This window comes from Pinus tabuliformis, chromosome 2_2 (genome assembly GCF_031772625.1).
Source record: "Pinus tabuliformis cultivar Carrire ecotype Pingquan chromosome 2_2, CPIR1, whole genome shotgun sequence".
Lineage (NCBI taxonomy): Eukaryota > Viridiplantae > Streptophyta > Pinopsida > Pinales > Pinaceae > Pinus > Pinus tabuliformis.
The window spans coordinates 434,051,444-434,067,004 of record NC_142300.1 but is presented as its reverse complement, the minus strand read 5'-3'; the positions used below and the strand labels follow the sequence as shown (position 1 = coordinate 434,067,004).

At 40.1% G+C, this 15,561-nt stretch overlaps 1 protein-coding gene across 4 annotated transcripts in view; it reads left to right on the top strand.

The window, feature by feature from the left end:
* Window positions 1-15,561, top strand: part of LOC149193118 (cation-chloride cotransporter 1-like) — a 291,136-nt gene that overhangs the window by 156,639 nt on the left and 118,936 nt on the right. For all 4 annotated transcript variants that reach the window (XR_016254409.1, XM_089404786.1, XM_089404785.1 and 1 more), the window contains exon 5: window positions 4,476-4,576. Coding sequence is in view for 3 of the 4 variants with exons in the window: in XM_089404786.1 (XP_089260912.1) it covers window positions 4,476-4,576 (101 nt within the window). In the remaining variant the exon portion in view is untranslated. The remainder of the gene's footprint in view (window positions 1-4,475; window positions 4,577-15,561) is intronic.

The window sequence follows — 15,561 nt, the reverse complement described above, 5'->3', positions numbered from 1 at the left end:
AAATTGACTGTTAAATCCTACAAACAGTGTCATGGAGCCATTTAATTGAAATCATCCAAGCATAATTTAATCAGTTGTACATGCCTGAGAAAAGCATAAGTGTCATTCCATTTGTACCTGCAATCTTACAATACAAAAATCGTTCTTGCAAATTTGTTCTAAGATTTATATAGCATAATTTAACCTTTGGTTGGAATTTGTGCCTACCTTTATATGAATTGCTCCATATTCAGTGTCCAATGCCACAATTCTCCCAAATCGCGAAAGTTAAAGTCGACGCGTTAACGGACAGATCAATCCGCTAGTTGGCAAAAGAAGTCCTGATTAGAAGATCTCCGAGACAAGTGTTTACCAGAGTGACATCAATCGATCGACTTAGGTCTTCCCGTGCGGCTCAGACGAGACCACGAAAGTTAAGAACAGAAAGCGGACCTGCAGCCTTGGAAATGAAAGTTTCTGTTGAGCTTGGCAAATTAACGTCTCTGTTGAACTATGAATATCATACTTTTCAATACGATTTCACTACCCCGATCTCTGCTGAGACAATGACACCTTCTGCAGCCCTGTCGGCTTTTCTCGTACAAACGGGCATCGTTTTCTTAAAAATGCATCTGAATAAAAATAATTCATCGATCTTGCTATCTTGATGTTCGCCGAATATCAAACTGAAATGCCCGCTGAATTGTTGACTAAATTCGTTAGTTTTGAATTGTGATAGAAGAATTCGAACAGCTCCAATATTCCTCGACTTAATTTTAAAGAAACACAAGTTTGGCACCCCTGGTCACGAGGGCTGTCATCTTCGGCATGGGATATGGAAGAGGCAACGGAGGTTCCGGCAGAGCGAAGAGTGGAGACCACGCTAGTGGCGCTCTTTATATAACTCGATATCGCCTTAAACGAAGTCGGGAAAAAAAAAATCCGCTGCTGCGATTCGATCTCTGACCTCGCCCGCCCTGCAATTTATTGTTGCCATCGTTCCTCATACCCTCAGAAACCCTCGCATGTGCCCCAGGACTGCTTGTATCAGCCCTAGAATTATTGGCCTTGGACAGCAGCCCTTACAGAGACCCCAGCTCCGTCCTCCATTCAAGACGAAGAAAAAAAAAATCCCAAATCCACCGAAAATAAACAGGAAGAAAAAACAGAGTTAAAGAATCATAATAACAAAACTATGGCCATCAGCGCCAGGGTCTTGAGGTTCCCCGTGACAAATGAATCGCACAAAACAAAGCATACAGCCTGGAAATAAAAAATATCGGCCTGGAGCCTTTAAGGGAAAATTAAGTGCAGTGGAATTCGAAGCAATATTCTGTCGGTTGTCATCCATTTCAAAGAATGCTCTTCGAGATAACAACCACGGGTTTGGGGCTCGAAATTCACCGATATTAACTGAACATGAGTGTGGATGATGTCAATCAAAGCACTCCGGTCAATTTACATTTATTTCGAAGAATGTTCGTTGAGATATCAACCCACGGGTTTCCCATTCGAAACACACTGACGCTCCCGAAATGATTACCTGTGCTGCGACTCCAAGCAAACTTCTGCCATATTCACATCTATACACGGAATGTTCGTCACTGTAACAAACCGCAGGTCTCGGGTTCGAACTTCACAAATAGTTCCTGAAAATTCTTACTTGTGCTCCAAATTTTTGGCAAAGTAACATTAATTTCACGGAATGCTCGTCAAGATACCAAGCCGCAGGTCTCGGGTTGAACTTATTTACTCCCATCGGGCTGAATTCTAAGATTTATCATGGCGGTTGAAGCGAATGCAAGAGTAAAGCAGTAATTTATTTAATAAAATTTCCCTGGTCACAAGGGCGGGGGTTTGAACCACAAAATTGCGTAGGGCCTGTTAGGTCGCAGGGTTTGAACGAACGCTCTGATACCATATGTAATGACCTTGCTAAATAAAGAGCCATTATTGATTTGAAGAAGTACTTACCTGGCCTGCTACTGCTGTTGCGGTGAGGGTGCTTCAAAACTGCTCCCGCACTCTCATTACCGAATAACCAAAACCACCCAGCCAAATCGAGTATACCTAGATATTCGACCCAGTATGCTTCTCAACCGATGCATACCATTCCCCCGTGCCCAGAAACTTCAAAACAAGTAAGGCTCACAAACCAGTATGTGTAAATTTCCTCTCCTTCCTCCTCCAACAGCACCTTCCTCCTCCAACAGCACCCGAATCAGTTTCCTTTCTACTCACAGCAAATACACTCACAGCAAATACACTTACAGCAAAGAACACCTCAAGGCAAGGAACACCCCCCCTTCTATGCCCTCGACCTCTCCTTATGTACCCTTTATTAACGGTGGTTGCTCCCTCCACCTATGAGCCCACCGCTTCCCTTCTCAATGACACCTCTCAACATGCAGAATCGGATTTTATCTTCAGGATATTTTAACATGTGCCCTTTTTCTTTGCTTAAAATTTTTATATGTTTAATTAAAGTCTTAAGTCCTATGCTTAATTATTTGTCCTATGCTTTATTATGATTTTTAGATTATCCCTTTAATAATTCTTTCATATATTTTATTTAAAACTTCTTTAAAATAGATAATTATATAACCTGATTTTTAAGGCTTTACATAATTCCTTACATTTATTTTCTTTATAACCCTTTTCTTTTACTTTATACTTTTAAACTTAATATCATTGGTGAGCACTCATTAATCATGAGGCATTAAGAAATATGGGCTGATGGTTAAATGCGACTTTTCTATATGAAGGGGTGTCAGGATATTTAATATTTTAGGTAACTTAGAATATAGTTAATAGTGCAGTGCATGCGATACATGCATATGTAGCTATCATATGCATGCATCGTATGCATGCTAATATTCTCGTGCTCTCTATTTTAATGATGGGTCATTACAATTACAATTCTGAGAATACACTGGAACAACCCTCAAACTTGCAGGAACTCTCTCCTTTTACTGTGGGTCAGGATCATCATTATTACAGATCTATATAGAACAAGGACTACTGCTATACCTCTCTGAGGCTTCTTTACCCGGTTTGTTGATCTAGACAGCACACCAGTACCTGGGCTTGTCGATCACCACCCAAATCATTGTATCCTGGCCTTCTTCTTAGGGTTCTCTCTACTGTTTGACATGGTCTGAGACTTTATGATCCAATATGCAAAGTTCCCGGATTAGAAAAACTACTGCTGGCCCTGATTCTGCTCTTTATACAGGAATTTGATCCATCTCAGCAAAAAGGAAAACAGCTTGGCATATTTCAATTTAGTGCCTGCAAGGGTGTTTAGCCCTTCCCTCTCATTTGGTCTGAAATATTTCACCAGAGCTACTTTGGGCTGCCTTGTCATTCTTTCCGACAGGACAATCAATAGATTCACCCCTACAACTGACTGGTGCTGTCAGAGTTTGACAGCCCCGGGATTGCCCTAGACATTGGTGAGTAACAGGACCTTTAGGTCATACAGTGATGTGTAGTTTTATGGCTGGGTTCGTTGGGTGAAACCTGCGAGGCCACTGTTCAAATCTCATTGAGTATAGTGTACTGTTATGATGTGCAGCTCAAGGAGTAGACTCCCCTTATCTGTGAGTCTCAGCTCTTGCCAAAATCATAAAGATTTAGTATATCTGGCTTGCAGGTTGTTGGATGTACTCTTGGTGTTATAGTGGATGTGCAGGGTGTTGGATGTACTCTTGGTACTATAGTTGATCCTGGGTCTCCCTTAGATTAGGTCTGGCAGTTACCGATTCACCACGTTGTTAAAAAAAAACAGGACCTCTAGGAAAATCAAGTCAAGATCTCAAGCATAACCATGCAGAGAATATATAGGATCAAGATTCAGATGATTATTTAGTTCGATTTGATTGTAGGCTAAAGGATGGTTATTTTTTGAATCTAGAGGCCATTTATAGCCTCAATGTTTGTGCATTTTGGAGTAGATGTATTGATTTGTTGTGATATATTCTATATTCACCCTTGCATTGTTTTATATATGAGAAAAGTTTTCATATTTGGTGTTTAATATATATATATATATGAAATATGTTCATGTTCATCCGTATAAATCCAAATTGTTAGACACCAAATACAAAAATTCTGGATGTTTCTTAATCAACCATCCAAATTATTAGATACAGAGTGTGAAAATTTATATGTTTTTAAATAGACCATCTTTTTCCTGGTTTTGGTTTTTGGGGTCGATTGGTCATGTGCCAGTTCCGGTTCTGATAAGGTTGAAGTGGGGTTTATATTTTTAACAGCATTAGCTAGTTTTGATTATCTCATGATTTTCTAGAAGCAGCTTTTGGACGCCCACTTTATATCTCACACTGTTGTACCTAGCAGTCCCATTGATCTATTTGTGGTCATTTGCTGGACATTAATAAAAATATCTTATGTTATTTAATGGTTGCTTGATGGATTTACATGCTTTTAGAAATGGCTTATTTTGTACTAATGATGTTTGATCATGTTTGTAGGGTGGCGGTCCTTACTATTTGATTGGTCGAGCACTAGGTCCTGAAGTTGGCATTAGTATTGGATTGTGTTTTTTTCTTGGCAATGCAATTGCTGGTTCATTGTGAGTATTCATATTATGAGAGGACTGGTATTCATTTGTTTACGATTTTTAGATTGTATGTATGAATCCCTTGAGCATTGCTATTGGATTATACTATCCTCCTTGCAGTGTAATTTTTGGTTCTCTTTAATCAGTAAATATGAGAGAATTTGGGTTGTTAATCTTTAGGCTGCAAATTTGAGCAATCTTCGAGATATTATAAATATTTATATTATTTTCTAACAATATCTCCATGCTTATATTATTCTCCTGTAAAATGTATCACTTTCTCACTAAGAAATACTAGTTTATTGTGAAAAATGTGGGTCAACTGGTGATAGCCCGAAGTTCAAGCTTTATTCTGTAAAGGCCATGGATATGTTAAAATTGTGTTCAACTGAAATTAAATATGGCGTGTTATAGTGTACACCTGAGGTTGGAAGTTTTAGACACTATTGGAAGACATCGATAGTAGTCAAAAAGATATTGTTGTTGAGGTAATTTTCTTAGATCTAGTCTTGGCAAGAGTCACTGCAAAAATCATTTCATAGGTCTTAGTGCTATGATCTATCAGACCCACATAGGCACCATGGAGTTTCCAAACATCTATCTCAACAAATAAATGAGACATTCCTTATTCGTTGATCTAAGAACTTTTTGGGTGGATCCTCTCTATAATCTATATCTTGGACTATACTATTTGGTAGATGGAGAAGTAGTTCAATCTGTATAAATATTACAAGTGAAATATTTTCGGAAACTGTTACTAAATGTCTTGAAATTAAGTATTGGCGAAAATATCGGCAAAATATCGGCAAATATCGGCAAGCATAAAAAATAAATTTTTCAAATTTTTAAATATAGCCGATATTTTGCCGATATTTTCAAAATATCGCGATATTTTGCCGATATTTTGAAAATATCGAGATATTTTCAAAACAGAAAATATCGCGATATTTTCGAATATCCCCGATATATCGCCGATATTATCAACAGTGAAATTAAGCTCTCCGAAAGAAAAACATTGAAGATACATGTGAAATATATGTACAATGTTATTGCAAAATACACAATTGGATTATAGCATGTAACAAGTTTAATTTGCAAGCAAAGTAACCCTAGTTAGACTTTAAGATAAGATAAGTTTATTGATGTTTGATGAATGACCACAAAAGTAGGTCAATGGGGCTGAAGAATACAACCAGTATGAATACAACATGGGAGTGCAAGTGCATCTCCTTGAAAGTTTCAAAACTACTACAAAGAAAGAAACCTACATAAGTATAGCATCAGAACATATGTATAAAACCGTGATAGTTACGGTAATACAAAATACCAATGTTGCACTAATCGTTATCGGGATATTATTGGTGCGGGGAAAAAGTCGGAAAAAATCATAAAAATCGGGAAAAAATCGGTAAAAATCGGGAAAAAATCGTAACATACAAAAATATTCATTTTTTTGCAATTTTTTTAATATCTAAAGCATCTACGACATAAAATAAATACATTGACACATAAATATGATAAACGAATTAATATATAAGATGTTTAATATAATTTCTTGTGCTACATCACACATAACAATGAATCATGTCCTGAATAGTAAGTCCTGACTCATGACTCCCATCTCAGCCTCAAAATATCAACAGGAAATATAATAATGTATCTCATATCGTGAGTCATAATGTCATATACAATGAAATTAACCAAATAATTAAAGTCTAATACTATTGATTTCCTTTGCCCCTCTAGATGTAGATGTCGGTGGAGTTGGTAGTAGACTCTGCTGTGCTCTAGAAGTTGAAGAACTAGGAGCTACAGGAGGTAGACCATGCCCTCTATTGGTGACAGGGGTAGCTTGGGTCACCTCATAATTTTTTTTTTGTTTATTATTATTTTTTTTTCCATGATTTTTTCAAAAAATCGCGATTTTTCATCAAAAATCGGCTTTAAAAAAAACCCAAATTTATCTTTTTTTTTGAAAAAATCTTGATAAAACGATTTTATCACGATTTTTTGGTGATTAGTGCAACACTGCAAAATACTAAATGAGTTTGTATAAGACTAGAAATATGGACAACCCAACTGAAGAACTTAGAGAGAGAGAGAGAGAGAGAGAGATTGTATGATGAGGTTGATGTTGTTAGGGTTGCTTGAGTTTGATGGTCGAGGATGAGTGGTGAGAATTGACCATTGGCTCATTGTCAGAGTATGCTAGAACCGTTAGGGAGCCTGATTGTATGATCCCAGAGGGGATATATGAGCGAGGGATGAACTTGATTGTATGATCCTAGGGGGATGTACGAGCAAGGAATGAACTTGATTGTATGATCCTGGAAGGGTGGTGGGGGGGGGATGTACGAGCGAGGGATACTCCTAGCATCCGAGGTCGAAAGAATGAAAATTTGAATGGATTTTGTTGGTTTGGGGTAGCATCAGATGTGCTCTAGCCATGAAAATTGGTGGAGAGGCTAAAGCACATGAGCTCTCCAAGACTTTGAAATCGTTTTGGGAAATTCCATTCGGATGAGGAGCTATTAAAATAATTAATATTTTTAATGGGTTCCTAAGTCTAAGCTTAGGAAAATAAAAATATTAATGGGTACTAATAAGGATAAGTATGAGAAGCTTCTAAGAGATGAGGATCAAATCTATTTTAATCTTACCCGTTGACTAGGGACTTAATATTGGCCGTTGATTCATCAACAGGAAAAGTATAAGAGAAGACTTGAGGGTCATTTGGAGATACACTAGTAGATACTCAGTATCCCATGGAAAATCGATTTTTTAGAGAGAAGGGAAAATCGATTTCAGAGGGAGAGTTGTAGGGTGGAGGAAGAGGGGGTGATTAGCAGTAGTCAGAAAGCTCAGAAGAGGAGACGCAGGGACTCTCAGAGACATCGTAGAGGGAGACGTAGTGAAGGACAGAGCAGCGCAGAGCCAGGCAGGATGATGCAGGGCTGACGCAGTAGGGAAAGGAAGTCCTCCAGGGTGTTAGAAAGTCTTGGAGGAAAGTCTGAGGTGTTTTCTCCCAGTGTCTATGTAAAATCTTTTTGTAAACACGATTGTTGCTGAAGATTAATAAAACCCTCCTTCGTTGCACCAGTTTTCCCACATTGGGTTTTTCTGGGAACAATTATTCAAAAATAACTGTGTTGATGTGTTTGATTCTTGTGCATGTATTTGTTTCTGTATAATGGTGTGATATCTGCAGTAGAATTTATTTTAATAGTTACTGAAGGGATTTCGTAACTAACTTGTTGGAAAATAAGTAGGTAAAATAAATTAATTGCTGTAGTAATAGAATTTCCGTTTAGAAATTTTCACATGGTATCGGAGCAAAGTTTCAGAGACAGGAAGGGAAAATCAATTATGGGTCAAGATCATGATGTAGAGGCATGCACGTCAGGAGACTCGTGCAAATTTTCAAAAGATTGCACAAGAGATAGAAATTTCGATTTCTCTATGCTGGCTTCCGAATTGGAAGAAGAAGTTGCTTGCGTAGCAAGCTCTGCATCATCATGGGTATGGTATATAGACAGTGGAGCTTCTTGGCATATGATAGGAATCCGGGAATGTTTCTCAAATTATCAAGAGGTAAGAATGAATTTTCTGATCACCATGGGGAATAAGGCAAAGTGTACTCCAGTAGGGAAGGGTACTATAGTTTTTCAAGTAGAAAGAGGAGAGCAGTTCCAAGGTACCAATGTGTTGCATGTGCCAGAACTGGGGATGAACTTACTTTCCGTATCTCAACTTCAAAGCAAGGGCTATGACATTTTCTTCATTAAGGAGAAAGTATACGTCAAAACATCCGAGTTGGAAAAAGAAAGTACAGATCAAAATCAGGAGTAATAGGTTATACAGTTGTAGCTAGAATCACCAATGGCATTGATAGGCAGTAATGGAGACAAGGATTTGAATGAACTATGGCACAAAAGGATGGGACATTTGCACCATGGGGCCCTGAGAATTCTCAAGAAAACTGTATTAGGAGTTCCAGATCTTAGAATAGAACGAGATGATGTATGCAGAGCGTGTGCTCTGGGAAAGTATGCCAAGGTAGCGTTTCTTAGAAGTAAAAATAGGGCCAAGAGTGTACTAGGATTGATACACTCAGATATCTGCGGACTGATGTCCATAAAAGCTCTTAGTGGTGCCGAATATTCGTGACCTTCATCGATGACCATTCCAGGAAGACTTGAATCTTTTTTTTGAAAACCAAGGATGAGGTTTTCTGTTGATTCAAAGAGTTCAAGGCTCTAGTGGAAAATATGCCAGGAAAGAAAATAAAAGTGTTGTGCTCAGTCAATGGTGGAGAGTATGTTGACAAGGACTGAGTATGTTGACAAGGAATTCAATGATTTTTGCGCTAGGGAGGGCATCAGAAGAGAGTGGACAACTCCTTACAATCCGGAGCAGAATGGAGTAGCAGAAAGGAAGAATAGGACTGTTGTGAAAGCAGTTAGGGCTATGATGTATGATCAGGATATGCCAAAATTCTTGTGGGCAGAAGCGTGCATCATGACAGTCTATGTCCAGAATAGAACTCCTCATAAGGCATTGGGCAAGATTACTCCAGAGCAAGTCTTCACCGGGAAGACACCTAAAGTCAGTCATTTCAGGATATTTGGGAGTTTAGCATATTGTCGTACCCCCGAGGAGAAGAGGAAGAAGTTAGATCAAACTGCAGAGAAAGGATATCTTATGGGATATGGCGAGAATGTTAAGGCATATAGAATCTATCTTCTAGGGAGCAGGAAGGTAGTAGTTCGACGAGATGTGAAGTTCATGGAAGATAGGGCCTTCAGAAAATCTCGAGAAATGCCTTTCGAGGAGCAGTCAAAAGATGAGCCGTTGGTCAAACCACTTCAACCAACGGAAGCCAGTACTAGGAATTCTCCTTCAGAACAAGAGGAATCACAGGAAGAGGAAGAGCTAACAGATGCACCGACTACCAGAGGAAGAACGAGCTAGGAACTCCGACAGCTTCGGCGGGATGCGGAAGATTTCATTGGTGCACCCAGGAATAGTAAAAGGGAGCGAAGAAAACCAAATAGATATCGGGCCTTATTAGGTCAGGTTGGGGAACCTTCCAGTTTTCAAGAGGCCGCTCAACATCAAGTTTGGATGGATGCGATGGTGGAGGAATACAACTCTATAATGGTGAATGATGTCTGGGAAATAATGCCTAGGCCTCAAGACAGATCAATGGTAGGTTCGAGATGGATCTATAAGATTAAATACGTTGCATACAACAGTGTGGAAAAATACAAAGCCAAGTTTGTGGCTAAGGGGTATGCTCAGAAGGAAGGAATAGACTATGAAGAGACCTTTGCCCCAGTAGCTAGGTATATATCTATTAGAACCGTGATATCTCTTGCAGCACAAATGGGGTGGGAGATTCATCAGATGGATGTCAAAATGACATTCTTGAACGGGGTGATAGAAGAGGAAGTATACATTGAACAACGAGAAGGCTTTGAGACACATGAGAATAAATCTCACGTATGCAGATTGAAGAAAGCCTTGTATAGGCTCAAACAGACACCTAGAGCATGGTATGGTCGAATTGATGGCTACTTGCAGAAGATGGGGTTCGTCAAGGATGATGCAGATCACAGTCTCTACTATCTGGTTGTTGAAAATGAGCCTCTAGTCCTAGTATTATATGTGGATGATCTCTTCCTGACAAGATCATCCAGGCTCATCGAGGATTGTAGGAAGAATCTAGCCACAAAATTTGACATGAAGGATTTGGGACATATGCATTGTTTCATGGGGTTGGAAGTTTGGCAGCAGAAGGGTGAGATCTTCCTTGGACAAGGGAGATATGCTATAGAGACACTGAAGAGATTCAGGATGCAGGACTGTAGGCCGATGGCTACTACAATGATCACCAACTGGAAGAAAATTGACGCATTAGAAGACAAAGATGTTGATCCCACCTTATACAGATAGCTCATAGGGTCCCTGATGTATCTAGTCAACACCAGGCCAGACATTTGTTACGCTGTCAACACCCTTAGTCAGTTCATGGTGGAACCGAAGAGGGCGCATTGGGCAGCAACCAGACATGGTCTTAGATATATACAGGGAATAATCGAGTATGGACTCTTGTACACCAGAAGTAATGATATCAGATTGAGTGGGTTTACTGATGCAGATTGGGCTCGAAGTTCAGTAGATCAGAAAAGTACCTCTGGGTATTGTTTCAACATTGGATCGGGGATGACCTCCTGGTGCAATAGGAAACAGAAATCCATAGCTCTAAGCTCAGCTAAAGTAGAATATATGGCCGCTAGCACAACTTCGTGCGAAGCCATATGGCTTAGAAAATTGCTTGTGAGCCTATTCAGAAGAAGGATGGAGGCGACTAGGATCATGTGTGATAATCAGAGTTGCATCAAGCTCACTGAGGAATCCAATATTTCATGATCGGTCAAAGCACATTGATATTCGGTGTCACTTTGTCAGAGACTGTGTCCAACGAGGAGCTGTACAGTTGAGATACACTCCTACATGAGAACAGGTGGTAGGCATCCTTACCAAGGCCCTTGGAAGAACAAAGTTCGTTTATTTCAAGAAGAAGATGGGGATGGTAAAGAATCTGTTTCAGTAGCAGAAATGGATAAGTGTCAGGGGTTGAAATGCAACAGTTAGCAGTGCTATGGGCAGCATGATGCAGAATTTGAGAGAGAATTGCAGTTTTGGGAGGAAGGACCAGCAGCAACACAGATGTAGAGGGAGCTGCAGTACAGATGTAGCAGTGGCAGAGCCATGGGCAACAGTGGAGTGGATGTAGGGCAGTAGGCCTAGCATCAACACAAGGACCGGTGCTGGATGATCAATGTGATGTTCAGTGGTGGAGCATTAGTAGAGCACATTCATCGCTAAGAGGGAGTGTTGATTTGGAGTAGCATCGGATGTGCTCTAGCCATGAAAATTGGTGGAGTCGCTAAAGCACATGAGATTTCCAAGACCCAGAATCGTTTTGGGAAATTCCATCCGGATGAGGAGTTATTAAAATAATTAATATTTTTAATGGGTTCCTAAGTCTAAACTTGGGAAAATAAAAATATTAATGGGTATTAATAAAGATAAGGATGAGAAGCTTCTAAGAGACATGGATCAAGTCTATTTTAATCTTAGCCGTTGATTAGGGACTTAATCTTGGCCGCTAATTCATCAACATGAAAAGTATAAGAGAAGACTTGAGGGTCATTTGGAGATACACCAATAGATACTCAGTATCCCAAGGAAAATCGTTTTTTCAGATAGCAGGGAAAATCGATTTTAGAGGGAGAGTTGCAGGGTGGAGGAAGAGGGGGTGATTAGCAGCAATCAAAAAGCTCAAGAGAGGAGACACAGGGACTGTGAGAGACAACGCAGAGGGAGACGTAGATCATAGAGATGTAGTGGATGACACAGTGAAGGACAGAGCACCGCAGAGCCAGGAAGGATGACACAGGGCTGACGTAGTAGGGAAAGGAAGTCCTCCAGGTTGTCAAAAGGTATTGGAGAAAAGTTTCAGGTGTTTCCTCCCATTGTCTATGTAAAATCTTTCTGTAAAAGCGATTTTTGCTGAAGATTAATAAAATCCTCCTCTGCTGCACCGGTTTTCCCGCATTGGGTTTTTTGGGGACAATTGTCCAAAAATAACTGTGTTGATGTGTTTGATTCTTGTGCATGTATTTGTTTCTGTATAATGGTGTGATACCTATAGTAGAATTTATTTTAATATTTACTGAAGGGATTTCGTAAATAACTTATTGGAAAATAAGTAGGTAAAATAAATCAGTTGCTGCAATAATTGAATTTCTGTTTAGAAATTTTCACAGATTTGTGTTTGCTCCTTTGTATTTGGGAGGTGGTTTGACTGGCGAGAGGTGCTATTCTCTAAACTTATCCAGAGTTCATCTCTCTAATGCTTTGGGAATGTGTGGCTTGATGAACAAACCAAAACCTCCAAATCAACATTGATAACATTGGGTGGTCTCCTAGAGGGGGAGGTTGAGGAGAAACACAAGCACTTTTGAACTTTTCCTACCGTTTGTTGCTTCGATTTGACAAAGCAACATGGTAGTATGTGTGAAAAAATTTCAGTTCTATTGCAACAACTGGAAATTATTCTTCTAACTGTAAATTAATTAATAGTTTATTTTCCCATACAAACAACGAATAATTCTCTACTGCAATTTTCACCAAATTAAATTTTGAGAAATATGCTAGTGTGTATACATAAAAATTGACAGTTATTTTTGGACAAATGTCCTCGAAAAAATTCAAAGCGGGAAATCGGAAAAACCCAAAGTGGGAAAATTGGTGCAGTAGTGAGGGTTTTTATTATCATGCAACAACAAAATTTATGAGTACAATAATATGTCGCCAAACTGGCAATTCCTCCTGAGAGAAATATCAGCAAAATATATGTGAGGCAAAAACCTCAACACCATGACTAATCCTGCTTTGAAATCTTGCCAAATTGGGCTGTACGACTTTCCCCTACGTGAGCCTCTGCGCAATGGTTATGCAGGCTCTATCTGCTCTTCCTTCAGAATTCACTGAATCCTGCAACTCTGCCTATCTCTGCCTTGGAAAGTGACTCGCTTGGCCCCCTGGAGTATATCCTGGCCTTCAACAATTGAACCGACTCCTCTCGTTGAATTGAACTCTCCCTAGAAACCCTTTGCGCAGGGCTTTCGCAGTTCATTGAGGAAAACTCATCCTTCTCTCAGTTGACTATTCTGGAACTGGAAACTCCTTTGGAAATATACTCTGCTGCCTCTTTGCCACTTGATACTCGATCCACTGGCTCGATTTCTTTTGCTAAATCACCTGCACCTGATAATCGAACTGCCCAGATCACTGAGTATTTGCACTAGTATGTACTCCATCTACCAATCGACTTCTTCTTATAATCTTCTGTTGGACCTCCAACGACCAAGATTAAAACTTAATCAAGGGCCAAGATTATTTTCTAGTCGATCTGTGTGAGTTAGATGATTCTCACCTTTATAGGGTAATAATCTATTTGAGACACTTCTAGGTGGAATTTCCAGAAACGATTTCTGGGTTATGAAGAACTCTTGTGTTTTAGCCTCTCCATAAGGTTTTGAGACTAGAACAACCCCGATGCTACAAAAAATAACACTCCCTCTTAGCGAGGATGATGTTCTAGTGCTGCACAACTACTACAACACCATGTCTCTGTATCACCCTCTGTGACGCTGTTGATGTCTAGCCACTGTGACTGCTTGCCATTGCCCACCAATCACTGTGCAACTCTGATGCTGCTGCTGACACTGCTATACTGTTGCCAACTCTGCATCCCCATTGCAACTGCCTCTCATCTGTTGCCGCTCCAATTGCAACTACTGCAACTGAGAAGCATCCTAAATACTCTGTCCCTGCTACTGAAATGGGTTCTTCACCATACCCATCTGTTCTTTGAAGTGGATGAACTTAGCTCTCCCTAGAGCTTTCATGAGTATGTCTGCAACCTGCTCATCTGTGGGAACATACTATAGCCGGACCGCTCCATGCTGTACACATCTCTGATGAAATGACACCGAATATCTATGTGTTTCGACTTGTCATGAAACACTAGATTTTGAGAGAGCTTGATGGAACTCTGATTATCGCAGTAGACACTAGTTGCCTCCATCCTCTTCCCGAACAAGCTTACCAACAATGTCTGAAGCCATATAGCTTTGCACGTAGCTTTGCTTGCTGCCATATACTTTGCATTTGCAGAGCTTAGTGCTACTAACTTTTGCTTCCTACTGCACCAAGAAACTATCCCTGATCCAACGCTGAAGCAATACCCAGAGGGTCTTTTCCTGTCCGCTGAATTGTCTGCCCAATCTGCATCTGTGAACCCACATAGTCTGACGTCATTTCCTCTGGTATATCGCAACCCATACTCGATTGTGCCACACACATACCTCAAAATATGCCTCACTGTTGTCCAATGTACCCTCTTAGGTTCCACCTTGAACTGGCCGAGGGTATTGACCGCGAAGCAAATATCTGACCTAGTGTTGACCAGATACGTGAGAAAACCGATAAGCTATCTATATAAAGTGGGGTCAACATCCTTGTCATCTGATGCATTTATTTTCTTCCAGTTGGTGATCACGGGCGTAGACTTGGGTCTACAATCTTGTATTCTGAATCTCTTCAGAATATCTGTAGCATATCTTCCTTGCCCAAGGAAGATCTAGCATATCATCCTTCTGCCACACTTCCAATCCTAGGAAATAGTGCATCAACACCAAATCCTTCGTATCAAACTATGCTGCCAAGTTCCTCTTGCAATCCTCTATGAGCCATGATGACCCTGTCAGGAAGAGATCATCCACATATAATACTAGGATGAGTGGCTCATCCTCTACCATCAAATAGTAAAGGTTGGGATCTACGTCACTCTTGATGAATCCCATCTACTGCAAGTAGCTGTCAATCCGACCATACCATGCCTTGGGAGCCTGCTTGAGCCCGTATAGAGCTTTCTTCAGTCTGCACACATGAGTGTGCCTCTCATGAGTCTCGAAGCCCTTTGGCTGTTCTATGTACACCTCTTCCCACTGGAGTACACTTCATTCTGTTTCCCATTGTAATATGGAAATCCATCTACTCCTTATCATAGCTAGAGAAATATTCTCTAACCCTTGTCATGTGAGCTGACGCTCCACTCTCTATATACCTGACACCTTGTGAAGCTGAACCTGATAAGCAAGCAACTTCGTCCTCCAATTTGGAAGACAACTCTGAAGCCCCTTCAATATTAAATCGATCCATGGTTATAATGGAGAATTTAGTGAAGACAAATTTGTGTGCTATTCCTCTTCCACTGGACACTGATTTTGCTCTAGCAACTATTGCAAAATCCTCTGTGCCCAGACAAGAGAAACTGCTTAGCAAAAACACTAATCTTCTTCACTGAAATAATTGCATGCTAGAATTTCTACTGGGCTCTGTGAATTTTCCTTGCCACCTGC